At 46.4% G+C, this 17,228-nt stretch overlaps 3 protein-coding genes across 3 annotated transcripts; 1 reads left to right on the top strand and 2 right to left on the bottom strand.

Annotated features, from left to right (window-relative positions):
* Positions 1–888: 888 nt before the first annotated feature.
* Positions 889–1,854, bottom strand: LOC121152696 (olfactory receptor 2H2-like). The gene has a single exon (XM_040974889.1). The coding sequence runs from the start codon at positions 1,852–1,854 to the stop codon at positions 889–891; it is 966 nt and encodes a 321-aa protein (XP_040830823.1).
* Positions 1,855–7,644: 5,790 nt separating this feature from the next.
* Positions 7,645–12,221, top strand: LOC121152693 (olfactory receptor 14I1). The gene is made up of 2 exons (XM_040974876.1): positions 7,645–7,660; positions 11,272–12,221. Exons 1-2 carry the CDS (start codon positions 7,645–7,647, stop codon positions 12,219–12,221), a joined length of 966 nt encoding a protein of 321 aa, XP_040830810.1.
* Positions 12,222–12,299: 78 nt separating this feature from the next.
* LOC121152685 (olfactory receptor 14C36-like) lies at positions 12,300–16,421 on the bottom strand. Its single transcript, XM_040974862.1, has 2 exons — positions 15,486–16,421; positions 12,300–12,335 (listed from the first exon to the last, which is right to left on the bottom strand). The coding sequence occupies exons 1-2, from the start codon at positions 16,419–16,421 to the stop codon at positions 12,300–12,302; spliced, it is 972 nt and encodes a 323-aa protein (XP_040830796.1).
* Positions 16,422–17,228: the final 807 nt, after the last annotated feature.

Below are 17,228 nucleotides of genomic sequence, written 5' to 3'. Positions count from 1 at the left end.
GGGCTCCTCCCAACACTTTGACCCATCCTCTGCTGCTCTTCCAGGCCACACACAGGGAACTGCATAAGAAGTGGAGCAGGTTGGACACGAACTGGCACCCATACAGGATGCTGGCACTTACAGGTGGATAATTAGTCTGTTGAGCCACAGTGCTGGCCCCAGAAGAAATTTCTGCTGTCAAAAATTAAGTCAATTTATCACATTAGATTCCTAGGAGCACCCTTCAATATCAGCATCTCTTTTGCACAACCAGCACAATTTTGATTCTCTTACTTTGTAATAAAGGAAATAAAACAAAACCATGAACTACATGGAATTTTTATACTTATTTCACATTAACATGAATTTTATGCAGATAGAAAAAAACAGAATTGATTAAATTCTTAACATAGAAATATTGACTTTGAGAATAAAGGGAGTTTGGATTGAAGTTAGAGCTCTAATTTACACATGGAGCCACCTGCTACACATTCCCGTGAGTGGTAAATTTTCTACTTGCTCCCCACACTCATGTATTCGTGAACTGGTCAGAAAGAGCTGGATATGAGAAAAGGACCCATGGACACTGTAGGAAATACTTCCTCTCTTCAGACTTACATAAAAGACACCACAAAGTGGTGCCTTATTTTGCCTTCATATTCAACTACTATTTTATGCCCTCTATTTCTTAATGGCTTCTTAAATGAGCTGCATTATTTAAGAAAGAACAAATCGCAGTCACCTGAGGTTAGCTTTGCAATAAACATGATTCCCTGACTAAAAAGGCTTTAGTTATGATTTGCCAAATCTGTTACTACATTTGTTCTTAGCTTTTGCAAAAATGAATATCATGTAAAACCACAAAAACAAGCTCATAAATTTTCATGTTTATGCTAAACTCACTCTTCATTAGGACTTTTTCAAAGGTTGTGTGAGAAGGTCCTGAGTTATGCAGAGTCCCTTTCTCAGCACCCTTCGGAAGGCATCCTTCACCTCCTTGTTCCTCAGCGTGTAGATGACAGGGTTCAGCATGGGGGTGACCACAGCGTAGAAGAAGGTGAAGAACTTGCCATGCTTGGAAGCAAAGCTGGTCTTGGGGTCTGTGTACACCACGGCCACCGTCCCATAAAACATGAAGACCACGAGCAGGTGGGAGGAACAGGTGGCAACGAATTTCTGCCTCCCCTCCTCAGACTTCATTTTCCCCACTGCTTGAGCTATGCGGCCATAAGAAGTCAGAATCAACCCCACAGGTACCATGGTGAAGGCCACAGCAGAGATGGTCATTTGCCACTCGTTGGCCGAGGTATCCCCAGAGGCCAGACGTAGGAGGGCAGGAACTTCACACAGAAAGTCATCCAGGCGGTGGTGAGCACAGAAGCGCAGCTTGAAAGTGATGGGAGATTGGATCAAAGATTCCATCAGGCCAGACAGCCAAGCTGTGAGTGCCAGCCTCCAGCAGAGTGGACGGTGGACAATGGTGGTATAGCGCAGAGGCTGGCAGACAGCCACATAGCGGTCGAAGGCCATGACCACCAGCATGACGCCTTCTGTGGCACCGACACAGAGGAACACGCAGAGCTGCATCACACAGCCTGCATAGCTGATGCTCTTGTCTGGCCCCCACAGGTTTGACAGCATCTGGGGCACAGAGGCGGTGGCCAAGCAGAGATCCAAGAAGGAAAGGTTGCTAAGAAAGAAGTACATGGGGGTGTAGAGACGGGGGTCCACGCACGACAGCAAGATGATGGTGGAGTTGCCCAGGACGGTCATGGTGTAGAGGACGATCACAATCCAGAAGAGAACAGATTCCATCTGGGGCCACGCGGAGAATCCCAGGAGGATGAAGCCAGCCGGGAAGCTCTCGTTGGCCATCCCTGATGCTTCTGCCCTTTGCTGGGGGTGTGAACATTATTCTGTAAGCAATGTTTGAAAGATCCCTCTGTGTTTGCCTAGAAATGGAACGCACTATTACATTTCCAGGAGGTGTTGGGGACAGCTTGTGAATGCCTTCTGTTCCCTGTTAATGCAGCTCCCAGGAAGAGGCAGTGTTAATCAGACAGTGCAGGCTCTGCCGCCCGACTTCAGCCCTGATCCACTCCCAGCTGGCCATGCGAACTGGCAACCGGGAGCTCTCACTGGCTCACTCATTCGCTCTGTCTTTCTACATTCCTATGTATCAAATAAATATGCTTTTAATAAAACGTACTTTCCCCAGTATGTTACCGAGAACCATGATCAATTTGCTTGCATTTTCTACTAAAATTCTGGCAAAGGACCACATGTTCCACTCCTGTTTTTATGGCTCCAAGTCAGCAAACTGTTGAAGCATTCTCTCTCTCTTTAGACTCTCTCTCTGCCCACTATCTTCTTTGGATTATGACAACAGAAACATTGCATAATTTAGCTAGGTAATATTTTATAAGCCAATATGCAGATTTCAGTCTAAATAGAACCTAAATGATGACTTGGTTTCTGATTAGCACAGCATAATTAACCACAGCATCCCCATCTCCCATCACACCTGGCATCCAGTCTCCCATTTCACACCCGGCACCCCCTTCTCTCTCTCACAGCCGGCATCCCGTCTCCCATCTCACTTAAAATAGTAGCTAAGCAATCCACTAATTCTCCATGCCTTTCGACATGCGGCATGAAAAGTTGGTATGTATGTGAGAAAAGCAACTGCACATGGTAAGGTTCCTGCCACAACACAGTCACAGTAATGACTGCAAGTGTGTGTGTGTGTGTGTTGTCAAGGGGGTCTGCTCAGGCCTCTGAGGAGTGTGTGTGTGTGTTGTCAAGGGGGTCTGCTCAGGCCTCTGAGGAGTGTGTGTGTGTGTTGTCAAGGGGGTCTGCTCAGGCCTCTGAGGAGTGTGTGTGTGTGTGTGTGTGTGTGTGTGTGTGTGTGTGTGTGCCTGGGCTTGGAGCTGAGTGAGCTCCACAGTCATTTCACAGCCCAGGGTCTGGGCGACTGAGGGAGTGCACTGGTCACTGGACGTGCACCTGTCCTGGGCGTCCTACGGAAGCTTCCCTCCGAGGGCACCTGCACAGGGTGGTTTGGCCTAACTGGGTCGTTGTCTCCTCTTGTTCTGTTGACTACTCCCACAGAACGCCTTCCTCGTCTCTCTACAGTGTCTGAGTTGAAGTCTCTCTCCTATGCAGTGTAACTGTAGTTACTTCTTTTTTCCACTGGTGTGAACCCAAGGCTGTGTCCCTCTGACCCTTCCCTTGCTTACCTTTCTCCCCGCTTCCGTCTCAGGATGTGAGCGGCTCACTACGCTAGACGGGAGGTTGTGGCAATCAGAGAAAATGTGCGCCTGCCCAGGAATCCTGGCAGGACTCCTTCCCTGAGACCCTGGACTCACTGATGAGCTGGCCTCTGGCACAAGGCCCTGCAGACATGAGGACAGCAAAGAGCAGGCAAAGTGAATCTCTTTTTATGTCCACTGAGGACACGCAGCTTCCCAGGGGACCCCTGGAGCTTCCCTCCTGGCAGGGAACTCTGTCAGCCCAGAAGGTTGCAAATATGCTGAGAATGAAAACATTCATTCCTTATCTGTAATGAACACACAAGGCTGCCTTCTTCTCTGTGCCAGCTCCCCTGTGGGAGGCTTACCAACTGTATAGCCTAGGTGTTTTGCAAAGCATTGGAATGATCAGTGGGTACCTGTGGCGTGCCAGTCTTTGAGCTACCCCGAGGCTTCCTTAGGTATGGAACAGGTCAGAGAAAACAATGTCATTGTCCTTTCTGTGAATTCATGCTTGGGCCTTCTGCCTCTTGTGCCACGGTACTGGTACTAATCAGAAACCAGGTCATCATTCAAGTTCATTGCAGACACAAAGTTCTCCCAATAACCAGCTGAGAATCCCCAGATGCCTGGATGCAGCACGGATGATTCCAATCTTGGGTGACCATCCGAGTGCCTGTCCTTTGTTTACAAGTTGAGTGACAGCCCAGTTCCTCCCCCAGGAGGCATCTGTCACATCCCCCAACCCTGATGAGCCCAGAGAGGCCAGCTCCACACCGTAGGATGCGCTGAACAAGTGGTGCAGGCAGCAAGGTGAGCTGTGTGAACTGACGTGAGGCAGGGTGGTCCAGGCTGTGCTGGAGTCAGCTGCAGTGCAGACCATCCTGATGTCGAAGGTTGTTGAGGGCCCAAGAAAGAAGAAAGAAAACAGATACTGTGGCTTGTGAACAGACATTGAAGCCTTGCCCACCAGAAGGTGCTGAACCAAGCTGTGCCTGGTACCTGAGGGCAGCTGGTGCCTGGGGAGGGGCCCCTGGTCACCCTGCTCAGGTCAAGCAAAGGCTCACTCTCGACATCATCAAGGAAATGCTGTGACACACACGGGCTGGGCGTGGAGGGCTGTGAACTTGTGGGCGGAAGTCGAAGGACAGGTGAACAGATGGACTTAGGTCTGGGATCGCGATGGACAGGAACGATGTGGAGAGGGTTAAAGTCTGTGGACTAAGGGCTCAGTGCCAACCTGGAAATAGGAAGCATCCTGTGATGGTAACCTACGTGGGAATTGGCTATCATGGGCTGTCCTCTACTTTTTTAAGATTTACTTTATTTTTATTTGAAAGGCAGAGTCAGAGAGGAGAGAGATTTAGAGAGGAGAGAGAGTGCAAGCTTGTCTATCTGCCAGTTTGCTCCCCAAACGGCCATAACAGCAGGAGCTAGACAGATCTGAATCTAGAAACAACGAATCTCATCAGGGTCTCCCACGCAGGTGCAGGGTCCTGAGTCTGGCTGTCCTCTGCTGCTATCCCAGGTGAAGGCAGGGAGCTGGATCAGAAGTGCTGCAGCTGGGACAGGAACCGGTGCCCATAAGGGATGCCAGTGCCGCAGGCTGAGGATTGGCATGCAATGCCACAGCACTGGACTCCTGTTCAAGGGACTGGAAACCCCTATTCTTCCTCATTTAGACAGTATTAACAGGATATGAGAGACGTACTGAGCTGGGTGCTTGGTGCTAACATATTTAAAAATCCAAGCTTTCTGCAGAGGGACAAAACACAGCAAAAACCGTGACCACAGATGTCAGAACAGAACTGAAAGCTTCCAAAATCCTCTCACCGCAGACACCATCAGGCAGACGTGGGCAGGAGGCACCAGACCCGTGATGTTTGCACGTGTCAGACCCAGGGCCAGTGTCACGGTCAGTGAACAAATGGCTCATTCACCACTGAGACTGACCCCAAGTCACATCAGCAACTCAAGGGAAATCGGCCAGCATTTACACATCCAGGGGCCCGCCTTGACCTGTAACATGTCCTATCTAACAGCATCTCTATTCCTACTGTGAAAATGTCTTCTAATTGGAAAGACTTTCTAGGCTTGGTTAAAATCGAAGTTCACAACCTGAGACCATGTGATGGACGACTGTTCTCCCTCGTGTCCAGCTCTGCCCCACCTTGGTCGCCTGCTGCAGGCTTCTGGCTGGCAGGAACACATCCCCTGTCCACCTGCCTCCCTGACCCCCCACATGGCCACAAGCGCCACCTGTTCCCATATCAGCCTATGTGCTCATTTCTCTCTTTAACCACTGCCTCGTTGCTCCCTTAGGTATCCAACACGGAATCCTACGATCACAGTGCCATGGTGTCTGATTGCTGCCTTGTCAGCTCCAGTTTTACTGATTCCTACTCAGTTTAACTGGAACTCAACTTCTCATCATGTTGATACTTTTGTTTTTTTGTACTCCATCAGTTTATTTCTATTTTGTTTTCTTTCCTGTTTCTGGTGTTCCTTTATCTCCTTCCTTCGATTAATGTTCATTTAGTTCTTGTTTTTCACACCCCTTGAGGTGGCACATTGAATTTTTTAAATTTTTTCTTGTAGACATCTGTAACTGTAAAGATCACTCTGAGAGCAGCTTCTGCTGAATGCCAGTTTGCCATGCTGTGTCTCCATTTTGTTTCAGTAAATATTTTACCTTCTTTTTCGATTTCATTGACTTGTGTGGTGTTCAGGAAACGATGTCTAAATTTCCACATTTTTTTTTTTTGTGGTTCCAGAAGTCTCTCCCACTAACAGTGGATAGTTTTATTCCACGGAATTCAGAACTGAAGCTGGGAACAAGATTCTTTTTGTAACTTTGCCTTCCTTGGTTTGATCTTTTCTAGAGAAGTGCTAGCTGCTGTGAGAAGACTGGCTTTCTTCAGCTGATGGATGGACTGTTCTGGAAACATCTGCTAGCTCTGTCTGACCTACAAGGTGGTTTGGCATAACTGCTTCGTTTCCTCTTGTTCTGGCTGCTGTACCCTACAGAACGGCCTTCCTCGTCTCTCTACGGTGTCTGAGTTGAAGTCTCTCTCTTAGCCAATGTAATTGCACTTGCTTCTTTTTTCCACTGGCTTGAAGTATATTTTGATGACTTTCCTTTCAGTTTGGTTGTTATTATATGTGAAATTAACTACTTGTATTCAGTGTGCAAATATGTCTTTTTTTAATCCAGCCAACCATTTCATGTCTTTTAACTGGAGGATTTAATTCACTCATATTCAAAGTTCTTATTGATGAAATACAACTTTCCTCCTCTTTTTCTTGCTTGTTTTCAATTTTTCTATCCACCTTTTCTTACATCTTGACACGTTCCTTCATGGCTAGGCAACTTTCTCTAACAGTGCTTTTTGATTCTTGCTGTTTGCTTTTACTGTATTTATTAAAAGTGCTTTCATTACGGCTACCATAAGCCACAATTTTCTGTAAAAAAATATTTTGTTATAACAGGTTATTTCAAATATATGACAACCTAACTTTAATCACAGAAAAGAGGCAAACTAAACCAATAGACCCTATACTTTAACTCTATTGCTTTTGTTACATTTTGAATTTTGGTGTCACACTTCATATTTTTATATTGCCTATCCCACCATCCCTTAATAAACAGTATGGTCAAATTATACTTGACAGGTTTTATTTTAACTTTGTCCCAAGTTCTTCTCTAACCAGTTGTTTTCCTCATCTGAAAAAAATACGCAGAGAAAACTCCTCACAACTTGAATGGATTTCTCCCTTGAGCTCAGAGCCTCAAACCATCAGGGCTGGCGAGATCCCAACTCCAGAGCTCCTGGCCTGTTCCTGCTCGGAGACAAGGCGAGGTGCGGGGAGGAAAGGTATGTGATGGTTGACTCACATGCCAAGGGTGGCCGACAGTTTGCGTGCAGCCTGGAAACAGGCTCCGGGCCCCGAAAACGCATTAAATGGCAAATACAGCAGCTATTTATTAATTCACGTAAATGTCTGTTTTATATTTTGCTCAAGGTAATTTACTAAATCTGAATGAAAATATGAAACCTTTCCGATTTTGTTCTCCTTTTCACGGTTGACAATTCCTGTTTCTTGAGGATCTCTCTCTCTCTCTCTTTCTCTCTCTCTCTCTCACACACACACACACACACACACTGCCCCATACTTTCAGCCCAATTACCACATCCAATTACAAGCTGAAGGCCTGCATCCCGTGGGCCAGTGTCCCAGGCTCCTCTCCTCTGCACCTGACCCTGGGGGCTAGCTCCCTCAGAAACAGTTCTGCACAGCAGTGTCCCCCATCCCTGAGTTGGCTTATTAAATCCTGTCACTTCTCTCTCGGAGAGCCAAGGATCAGAACCATCTCTTCCTCCTTGTTACTGAGAGTAACTGGACCCAGAGCTACATGTTCTTTGAACAAGGTATGGCTGTGCTTGAACCTTTTCCGATTTTGTACAGTGAGGAAGCTGGACTGGCTTGTGGAGGCAACCATTGCAAACGAGCATCAAGACTGATGTTTGATTAAAGTAATTTGATTGTTCTCTTTGTGGCTATATTCTATACTTTCTCAGTGAAACAGGCCACACAATAGTTTAATACATGCAGTTTTTCTGGATTTTTATTGTCTTAATCAGCTCTGGAGGATCTGGTCTTAGCATGGGACTGTTCCATGCACAGCTTGAAGGGGCAGGCTATTAATTTACCTCCCCGACCTGTACCTCCAACCCCTGAAGTCACAGCTACAAGCAGCACTCAAGGATCACGGCACTAATGTGGCTGTGTGGGGAGCCTCGAGATGGGTAGACAGGATTCCCCATGCTAGCTTCTTCATGGAGATTTCCCTGTCCCTGCTCCCTTACATTCTTCTGCTAAAGCAGGGAGACACTGGTACCTGTATCCCATGAACATGGGCACGACTGTTGATGCCACAAGCTCATCGTATTCCTGACATGAAGGGAACTCCACAGCCACCCATGTGCTTCTCAGAGAGGTGGCCGAGGAAGCAGGAAATGCTGCTAACTGTGTAATGCAACCGATTTTACAGTGATGCACTCAGGGTTGTATTGCATCCGGTTGTGATGTGTGTGTGCAGAAGGTACTATGCCGTGGTGTGTGTGTCACACACGGTGCCTTTGTGTGTGTCTGCAGAGGGTCCTGTGCCATTTTAATATATGGTTGACCACCAAGTGTCTGTTACCGACTGCCTCAGTGATTTCCCCAATAGAAGTGTTGTATGAATCCGTACTTTCATATACAATCACTGTTCCTCTGTAAACCTTTGGAGAATACTTTCAATTCTAAAACATCTACACTTCCAAGAAAGCATTGACATCAGCAAAGAGCAGAGTCATTAGACAGAAAGATCACAGAATTGTGGGGTGCTTGGCCTTTCTGGAAGTGGGGGGTGGTTGATGGGGTTGAACCAGTCAGATGACTGTCCTCTGGCTGACCGAGTCAGGCCGCCTGCCCCAAGCTAACCAGGGCCCGGCCCTGCTACTGATTCAACCTGCAGCCTTGTGGCCACCTGCCTCGATGCCCCATAGGGAGGGACTTAGGGCTACTAGTCTGTGTTGTTTGGTTAGGACGAAGCAAACACAAATCAAGAAATTCATTTTACTACTTGTTTCATTGAATCTGCTGGTGAATAAAAAGCAGGATAAAGATGCCATTTCTCACCATGATGCATTGTAAGATAGAGCAGGTGGAACAGCATGGAGAATGGAGAGGAGAAAGAAGAAGCAAGCACTTAAGTCTCCAACAACTTCATTTATTCATGCTGAATAATGTTCTCAGTGAGGTATAATATGGATTCATGGTGCCAAAGTGTCTCATTTATTTTTATAGGATTTTACAAGGGAGTTTAAGAATGAGATCTGGCTTATGACACACAAAAGTATTCCACCTGCTTCTTGATTCTAATATGCATAAAATTAAACATGTGAAGTACCACAAATGTAGCCAGAGTATTAAAACTATTTCAGAGTTCTTAGTTGGTTGCTTCACATTTTGCACTTGCCCTAACGGATTTCAATGCTGAAATACTGCAGAATAAGCAATGCTCAATTCTCCACCATATTCTCATTGTCTTCCTCCCTGCCCCACATTCTCTAGTGGGCTGTGTGCTCCACGCCCTAGCTGATACATCCCAGCAACATTCTCTAACTGGCTGAGTGCTCCCTGCCCTAACTGGTACATCCCAGCCCACATTCTCTGACTGTGTGCTCCATGCTGTAACTGGTACATCCCAGCAACATTCTCTAACTGGCTGTGTGCTCCACACCCTAGCTGATACATCCCAGCAACATTCTCTAACTGACTGTGTGCTCCACGCCCTCACTGCTGCACACCATCTTTTGTCTGTGGGCCTGCACAGCTCATGGACCACATTCTTCTGCATCTGAAGCTCACATAACTGAGAACACTCGTTTGGAACTTTCCACATCTGTGTGTGTGGCACTGCCACACTCAGTGTGGCTGCCGTAGGTGGCTTCATTCTGGGATAACATAGGGTATTCTCTTCATGGTGGGAATTAGGTTTCAAACCCATGGGCAAGCAGCCTTGACTTTGACAGACTTTATACTTGTGTATTATCTGTTAGAGAAGCTACAAAACACGTATAACGGAAGAAAGTTTGCACCAAAGCAAATGCTTACTTACCAATTGTTCCTTTATTTATCTGAGTAAGAGAGATTGAGAGAGAAATTCCCCTCTCTTGATTCCCTGAGCCAATGACACCATGTCCAGAACTAGACAAGATGCAATGCCTGAGCCAGAAACGCAATCCAGGTTTGCCCTGGGAGTATTGGGAACCCAATCACTGAGTTGCCGCTGCCTTCCAAGGGCTGCATTAAATGAAGGTGGAGCCCGGGTCCTCTGATGTGTGCACAGGCGTCTTAGAGCTGTCACCACTGCCTTCCAAAGTCCGTGTTGGCTGAAGGTGGAGTCGGAACATGGAAGCAGGGCGGAGCCCAGTCCTCCAACGTGCACATGGGTGTCTTAACACTGAGGCTCCAGCCAGCCTACAGACCACCACTTTGTTGTGTTTTCCACCAAGGTTTCCCTTTATAAACCAACAGCCACAAAGCAGCACCTTTTGAAAACTTTACTTTTTACTTCCCTTGCTAGTAAGTTCAGACATACCTTTTCATAGGTTATTGATCTGCCATTTGCTGGTTCACTTCCCAATGCCTGGTGCAGCCCAGACTGAGCCAGGATGGGGCCAGGAGCGCAGATCTCAGTCAAGTTCACTCACACAGGTGGCAGGGGACAGAAGCACCACAGCCATCACCTTTGCCCTGCAGGATGCACAATGACAGAGAGGGGGAATTGGCGGGCAAGGTGGGACGCAAATCCAGACACTCTGATGTGGGGCAGAGGTGCCAGGGCAGTGTCTGGAGAGCTGGCCCGCATTCGTTGCTTCCTCTGCAGAGTGAGAAAAGTGTGTTTCAGCTCCTTGTACCATTGTGAATATTCATGAAGTTTCATGTAGGCACAGTACAGACCGTACTATCTGCCCCAGAGGTCTATGCAGTGATGGGATTTCCAATGCACTTCTCAAAACAAAGCTGTTGAAAATGTGTTTTAATGCCACGTTGGCATTTGCTCTGCCTTAGTTGTAAACACCTCAATGCAGCAGAGCCCTGTAGACGGCTCACTGTTCATACAGCTACAACTAAAGCATCACCCACAACTTTGTATGGCAGGTGAGGGATTTTATTCCACAAACTCTTATTTGGTACATTTGCCTTGTGGCCTGAGAATTTTTTTCTTTTTACCAAAATTTTCGCTGACTTGATGGGGAAGTTCTTAGCTCACGCTTGGGAAGCGCTCACTGCATCAGGTCCCTGGCATTCATTGCAGCTTTTGAAGAATGGTTACTCAATTCTTGGTCTCTGTCTCAACCTCGCTGAACCTTTGCGGCTTAAAAGCGCCACCAGCCACCATGCCATGTGCTTGAGGAGGGTGGCAGGTGCCCTACTGACTGGCCTTGCCGATTGTTCTAACATTCTCACGTTTCCTCTCCCCCACCAGAGCGCTCCTGCCGGTGGGACAACGGCTCGGCGGTGACCGAATTCCAGCTCTCAGGCTTCTCCGATGTCCGGGCCATGCAGCTCCTGCATGCGGGGCTCTTTGCGCTGCTGTATCTGGCAGCGCTGCTGGGGAACCTGCTCATCGTGACGGTGGTCACGCTGGACCACTGCCTGCACACGCCCATGTACTTCTTTCTGGGGAATCTGTCCTTCCTGGACCTGAGCTACATCTCCGTCACCGTGCCCAAGTCCATCCACAGCTCGCTGAGCCGCCGCAGCTCCATCTCCTACCTCGGCTGCATGGCTCAAGTCTACTTCTTCTTCGCCTTTGCCTCGGCTGAGCTGGCCTTTCTCACCGTCATGTCCTACGACCGCTACCTGGCCATTTGCCACCCGCTCCGGTACGGAGCCATGATGACGGGAAGCAAATGTCGTCAGATGGCTACGGCTGCCTGGCTCAGCGGCTTCTCCTACGCGGCTGTGCACACGGCAAACATGTTCCAGGAGCGCCTTTCTGGGTCCAGCGTGGTCCGCCAGTTCTTCTGTGACATCCCGCACGTGCTGGCCCTGGTGTCCTGCGACGTGTTCTTGGCCGAGTTTGTCGCCCTGGCTGTGAGCTCGTGCGCGGTGCTGGGCTGCTTCGCGCTCATGGCCGCCTCCTACCTGCACATCTTCTGCACGGTGCTCCGCATCCCTTCGCGCGAGGGCCGCGCCAAGGCCTTCGCCACGTGCTCCCCGCAGCTGGCCGTCATCCTGCTCTTCCTCAGCACCGGGCTCTTCGCAGCCCTGGGGCCGGTGGGCAAGGCCTCCTCCCTGCAGGACCTGGGGCTGGCTCTGGCCTACACGGTTCTGCCTCCCGTCCTCAATCCCATCATTTACAGCCTCCGAAACAGGGAGATAAAAGCGGCCATGCGGAGACTCCTGCGGAAGGTACACCCTCTGCCCAAGTAGCCCCTGGTCTTGGCTGTGTGAGCACAGACATATGACGACACGTGGCAGAAAAGCTGTTGGCTCTAATTTGGAAAATGGCTAAATTAATAGAAAGTTGTCCTTGTTATTCTGAATCTGCCATAGATCACAACCTGAAGTAGGTCCACAATTTCAGTTCTAATCATTAATCATTAAACTTGACATGATTTGTTGATTGACATTTTCTGTTATCATTTCAATATCTCACTTTGCTTTCCGATAAGCCAAAATGTGTCAGGTTTAACTTGATTTACTTATCGTTGAAGCTTCCGTGCAGCTGACAAGAAGGACATGTACTGTACAACGTGGTGTTTTCACACAGGGATTCATCGGTTTATTACGTCTGGATATTCAAGGTGCCCATCGCCTCATGGACTCGGAGGTCTCTGCTTCCCAAGGCACTTGCCATGGGCACAGAGGACTCAGCAATAGTCGATGATCTGTGTGGGATGACTGTGGCTTTGATGTGCTTCTCCTTGAGTTTTGTTCCCATGTGTCTGTTCACAATCACATCCCTGTCTTTGGGACCTGCACGGTCAGATCCGTGCTCTGAGCATCCCTGTCTTTGGGACCTGCATGGACAGATCTGTGTTCCCTCTGAGCATGCCTGTCTTTGGGACCTGCACGGTCAGATCCGTGCTCTGAGCATCCCTGTCTTTGGGACCTGCATGGACAGATCTGTGTTCCCTCTGACTGAATTCATTGTTTGCTTGTCATTGAGTTGCTTCAGTTCTTCTAGTCTTTAGTTTACAGATTCATCCTTGTTGAGACTTATTTCTAAGAATTTAGTTTTGAAGTTATTATAAAGGTGATATTTGCTTTCTTTGGGGGAATATTATCTTTTTAATGTGTAGAAATACTAGTGATATTTGTACACTGATTTTTTGACCCACAATATTACTGAATTAGTTTATTAAATTTAACACTTCGGCATAATCTTCGTGGTTTTCTATACATGAAATTTATTTTCTCCAGGTAGGGCTGATTTCATGCCTTTTACTGATTCCTCTCATTGCATTGCCCTGCCTGGGTCTGCTGCCACCATGGGGAACAGCAGAGACAAGAGGGGTCCTCACTGTATTCCTGGCAGTGCAGGGAAAGCTCTCAGCTTTCACCTCGGAGTAAAATGTTCACCAGAGATGTGTGACACACAAGGAGAAAAAGACAATTAAATGATCAAGTTCATTTTGGTGCAGATAATTTTTATAGTGGATTGCAATACTACCTTTTTTACATTTTATTATTATTATTGTCATTTTATGATACAGTTCCATAGGCTCCTGGCATTTCTCTTATCCCCTCCCCGATTCTGCCCCCCCACCTAGTTCCTCTATATCATTACTAAAACATAGTTCATCATACACAGTCATATGTCCATCATTGTGGGCATGGACAAAGGCAGAGAATCCAGCTCCTATTGTCAAGATATAGTGAACAATTTCATTGTAAGTCCATCTTTGTCTGGAAGTAGAGATGCATACCAAATTGTATCTTCACATCTGCATGTTAGTCTCCATTTCACAGCTACTGTACATCCCCTCAAATGAAAAGTCATAATACAAAATCAACAACAGAGAGAAAAATAGAAATTTACAATAGAAGTTAAATGACATGTTACTAGATAAGACAGTCTCCATTACACAGCAACTATACATCCCCTTAGATGAAAAGCCACAAAACAAAATCAACATCAGGGAGAAAAAAAGAAATTAACAACACCATGAAGTTAAATAACATGCTACTAAATGACTAACATGTAGCTGAAGAAATGAAAATCAAGAACCTTCTTGAAGAAAATGATGCTACTATATGATCTATGAGTCATTGAATGATTTAATAAGAAGAAAGTGTTTTGAAGAGATGAAACTAACAGAAAACAACAAAATCCATGCGATATAGTTGCCACTGATCTTTGTTGGTGAAGTGTGTCTCTCCTAGATGATAAATAGATGGGTTTTGTTTTTTAATCCAGTCTACTAATCTATGGCGTTTGACTGAACTTAAGCCATTTACATTCAGAGTTTAATATGTATGGATGGTACTTTGCTCCTGTCATTTTAGGAATGGGTTGTTCATTGCTTTAGTCTTCTGTTGTCATTTTACTGGGATGTTCCTCCCATTTGCCTTTGGTTTTGTTGGGTGGTATTCCTCTTCTCTGTCAAGAGAACATCTTGAAGTATCATTTGTAGGGCAGGTTTGGAAGAGGCAAATTCTTTTAACTTTTCTTTACTGTGGGAGAATTTTATTTCATTTTCAAAGACAAAAGAAAGCTTTGCTGAATATGTTATTCTAGGCCTACGATTTTTTTCTTTTAGAATCTGGAATATGTCACTCCATTCTCTTCTTGCCTGTAGAGTTTCCTGTGAGAGATCTCCTGTGAGTTTAATTGGCATTCCTTTATATGTCAATTGATTTTTTTCACGTGCACATTTCAGGATCTTTTCCTTATGTTCAATTGAAGAGAGCCCGATGATCATGTGTCTTGGTGAAGATCACTTTTGATCAAGCCTGTTGGGAGTTCTGTGCCCCTCCTGGATCTTGTTTCCCAATTCTTTCTCTAGATTAGGGAAAATTTCCTTTATTATTTCATTAAATACATTTGTAAACTCAGCTTCTCTTTTTGCATCTTCTGGGACTCCCATAACTCTTATATTTGGCCTCTTATTAGTGTCTTTCAATTCTTGAATACTTTTTTTGGTCTGATCCAGCTATGCTTCCAGCTTTTTGTTTGTTTCCCCCTGATGACAGGAAATATCTTCCAATTGTGAGATTCTTTCTTCTGCTTGTTTTATTCTACTTTGGAGACTCTCCACTGTACTCTTAATTTGCTCTAATGTGTTCTTAATTTCTGATATATCAACCTTGATTTGCTTTATTGCTTCCTTAAATTCTTTGAACTCTTGCATGTGCTTCTCATTTTTTATCAGAAGCTTTAAAATAAGTTTTATGAATTCTGTGTCCCCCATTTTCTTGATGTCTTCCTCATTTAACTGTGAAGTTGGCATAGGGTTTTGCTCCTTTGCAGGGGAGTTTTCAGTAATATTCATTATGCCTTTGTCTCTTCTTTTGCTCTTGGTCATTGTACTCTGGTTAGCAGAGTCTTCTCCTTGGGGCAGGTTTCCAAGCTGTGTCACCCACAGGTCTACAATGCGATTTTACTTATTGCAGTTGGTACACAACTCTTTGCTTGCAGCCACTTGTGCCACTCATTCCAGTGGGTTCCAGGCGAGGATTTAGCCACTGAGCCATTGGGCCAGGCCCTAAAAACTTTCTCAATGTTATTTTCCTTATGGCACCCTTAATCTGTTTGTTTCTAAGACTATAGATGATAGGATTCAAGAATGGAGGCACAATGGTGTAAAACACAGACAGAATCATGTCCCGAGTCATTTCAGAGTGTCCTGAGGGCCTCAGGTACACGTAGGCCCCAGAACTCAGGAAGACAGACACCACGAGCAGGTGTGGGATGCAAGTGGAGAAGGCCTTTCCTCGCTCTTGAGCTGGAAACTTCAACACTGTAGAAAAGATGCGCACGTACGACATGGTGATGAGAGTGAAGCAGGTGCCAACCACCCCAGTGGCTGAGACAAAAACCAGGAGGCTGTTACTGAAGGTGTCTGTGCAGGAGAGCCGGAGCAGGGACGGGATGTCACAGAAGAACTGGCGGACCACGCGGGACCGGCAGAAGGACAGCCGGAATGTGGAGCCTGTGTGCACACCTGCATAGATGAGGCCACTGAGCAGGGCAGCCAGCGTGGCCTGGACACACACCCGTGGGCTCATGATCGCCACGTAGTGCAGGGGCTGGCAGATGGCCACGTAGCGGTCCCAGGCCATGGAGGTGAGGAACAGCACCTCCACATATGCACAGTAGATGACCAAGAAGATCTGCATTGCGCACCCAGCTGCCGAGATGGCCCTGTTGTCAGTGAGGGAGTTGACACAGGCGTTGGGGACAGTGGCGGAAATGTAGCACATGTCCAGGACGGAGAGGTTCCTGAGGAAGAAGTACATGGGGGAGTGGAGGCTGCGGTCCACGGTGGTGACGGTGACGATGAGCAGGTTCCCCAGCAGGGTGCCGGTGTACAGCAGCAGGAACGACACCGTGAGCAGGAATCGAACCCCCCACCCGTCAGCAAAGACCTCAAGGAGAAACCCTGTGACCGTGGTGGAATTGGCCATTTTCTGACAAACCTTATAGATCTGGAAAGCAATGGTCACAAAAGGAAGGAATTAATTAATAGCTGGTTAGTTTATTTTGATGAATCCCCGCACTCTCTTGGTGTTTACTTCTATGTAGTGCAACTAACCCGTGTGCATATATAAATATGCACACGTGAATGATCATGTAGTAGTATATACGCTCATGTGTGTGTTATACACAGCTAGACTTATGCTCACACATAGAAGAAGAAACTAAGTAACTGCTCTGCAGCAGCCACTGGGTCTGGAATCTGCCAAGGAAATGTGAATGGAGAATCCGAGACCAGTATAAAAAACCAGACTGTTAAAATTATATGAAAACAAAATCCGTCTACAGCCATACCACTCTGAACGCGCCCGATCTCATCTGATCTCGGAAAACAAAATCCATAAATTATCTTGTGGAAAAATAAGAGCAAAAGCAAAATGTGTGTGAATAAATTATACAATTGATGCCAAAGACATAAACGGATCATAAGGGGCCAATGTGAACAATTAGGTGCCAACAAGCTGGAGAAACAGAATAAAATGGGTTTCTAGAAATGTGTAACCTGCCTGGACTGACTCAATCAAAAAACAAATATGTAAGAAACCAGAATAGACCAACAATAAATAAGAAGACTAAATTAGAAAACATGAAACTCCATTAAGGAAGATCCGTGGTCAGGTGCTTTCATGGTCAACTCCAATAAACATTTAAGGAACAATTATTACCAATTTTCTAAAAGTTTTGAAAACATAGAAATGAGGGGATATTTCTAAACTCGATTTAATGATACCAACATC

This window comes from Ochotona curzoniae, unplaced genomic scaffold (genome assembly GCF_017591425.1).
Source record: "Ochotona curzoniae isolate NIBS_2020 unplaced genomic scaffold, NIBS_Ocur_1.0 contig_1, whole genome shotgun sequence".
NCBI classification, from domain to species: Eukaryota; Metazoa; Chordata; class Mammalia; order Lagomorpha; family Ochotonidae; genus Ochotona; species Ochotona curzoniae.
The sequence above is the reverse complement of the archived record's forward strand: the minus strand, read 5'-3'. Positions and strand labels throughout refer to the sequence as shown.

Bases quoted from the DNA above. Each gene is read 5' to 3' on its own strand.
- LOC121152696 (XM_040974889.1), bottom strand. From the start codon at position 1,854: ATGGCCAACGAGAGCTTCCCGGCTGGCTTCATCCTCCTGGGATTCTCC.
- LOC121152685 (XM_040974862.1), bottom strand. From the start codon at position 16,421: ATGGCCAATTCCACCACGGTCACAGGGTTTCTCCTTGAGGTCTTTGCT. The intron at 12,336-15,485 runs GCTCAGTGGCTA...GATCTATGGCAG, and splicing joins TTTTAGGGCCTGGCCCAATG to ATTCAGAATAACAAGGACAA.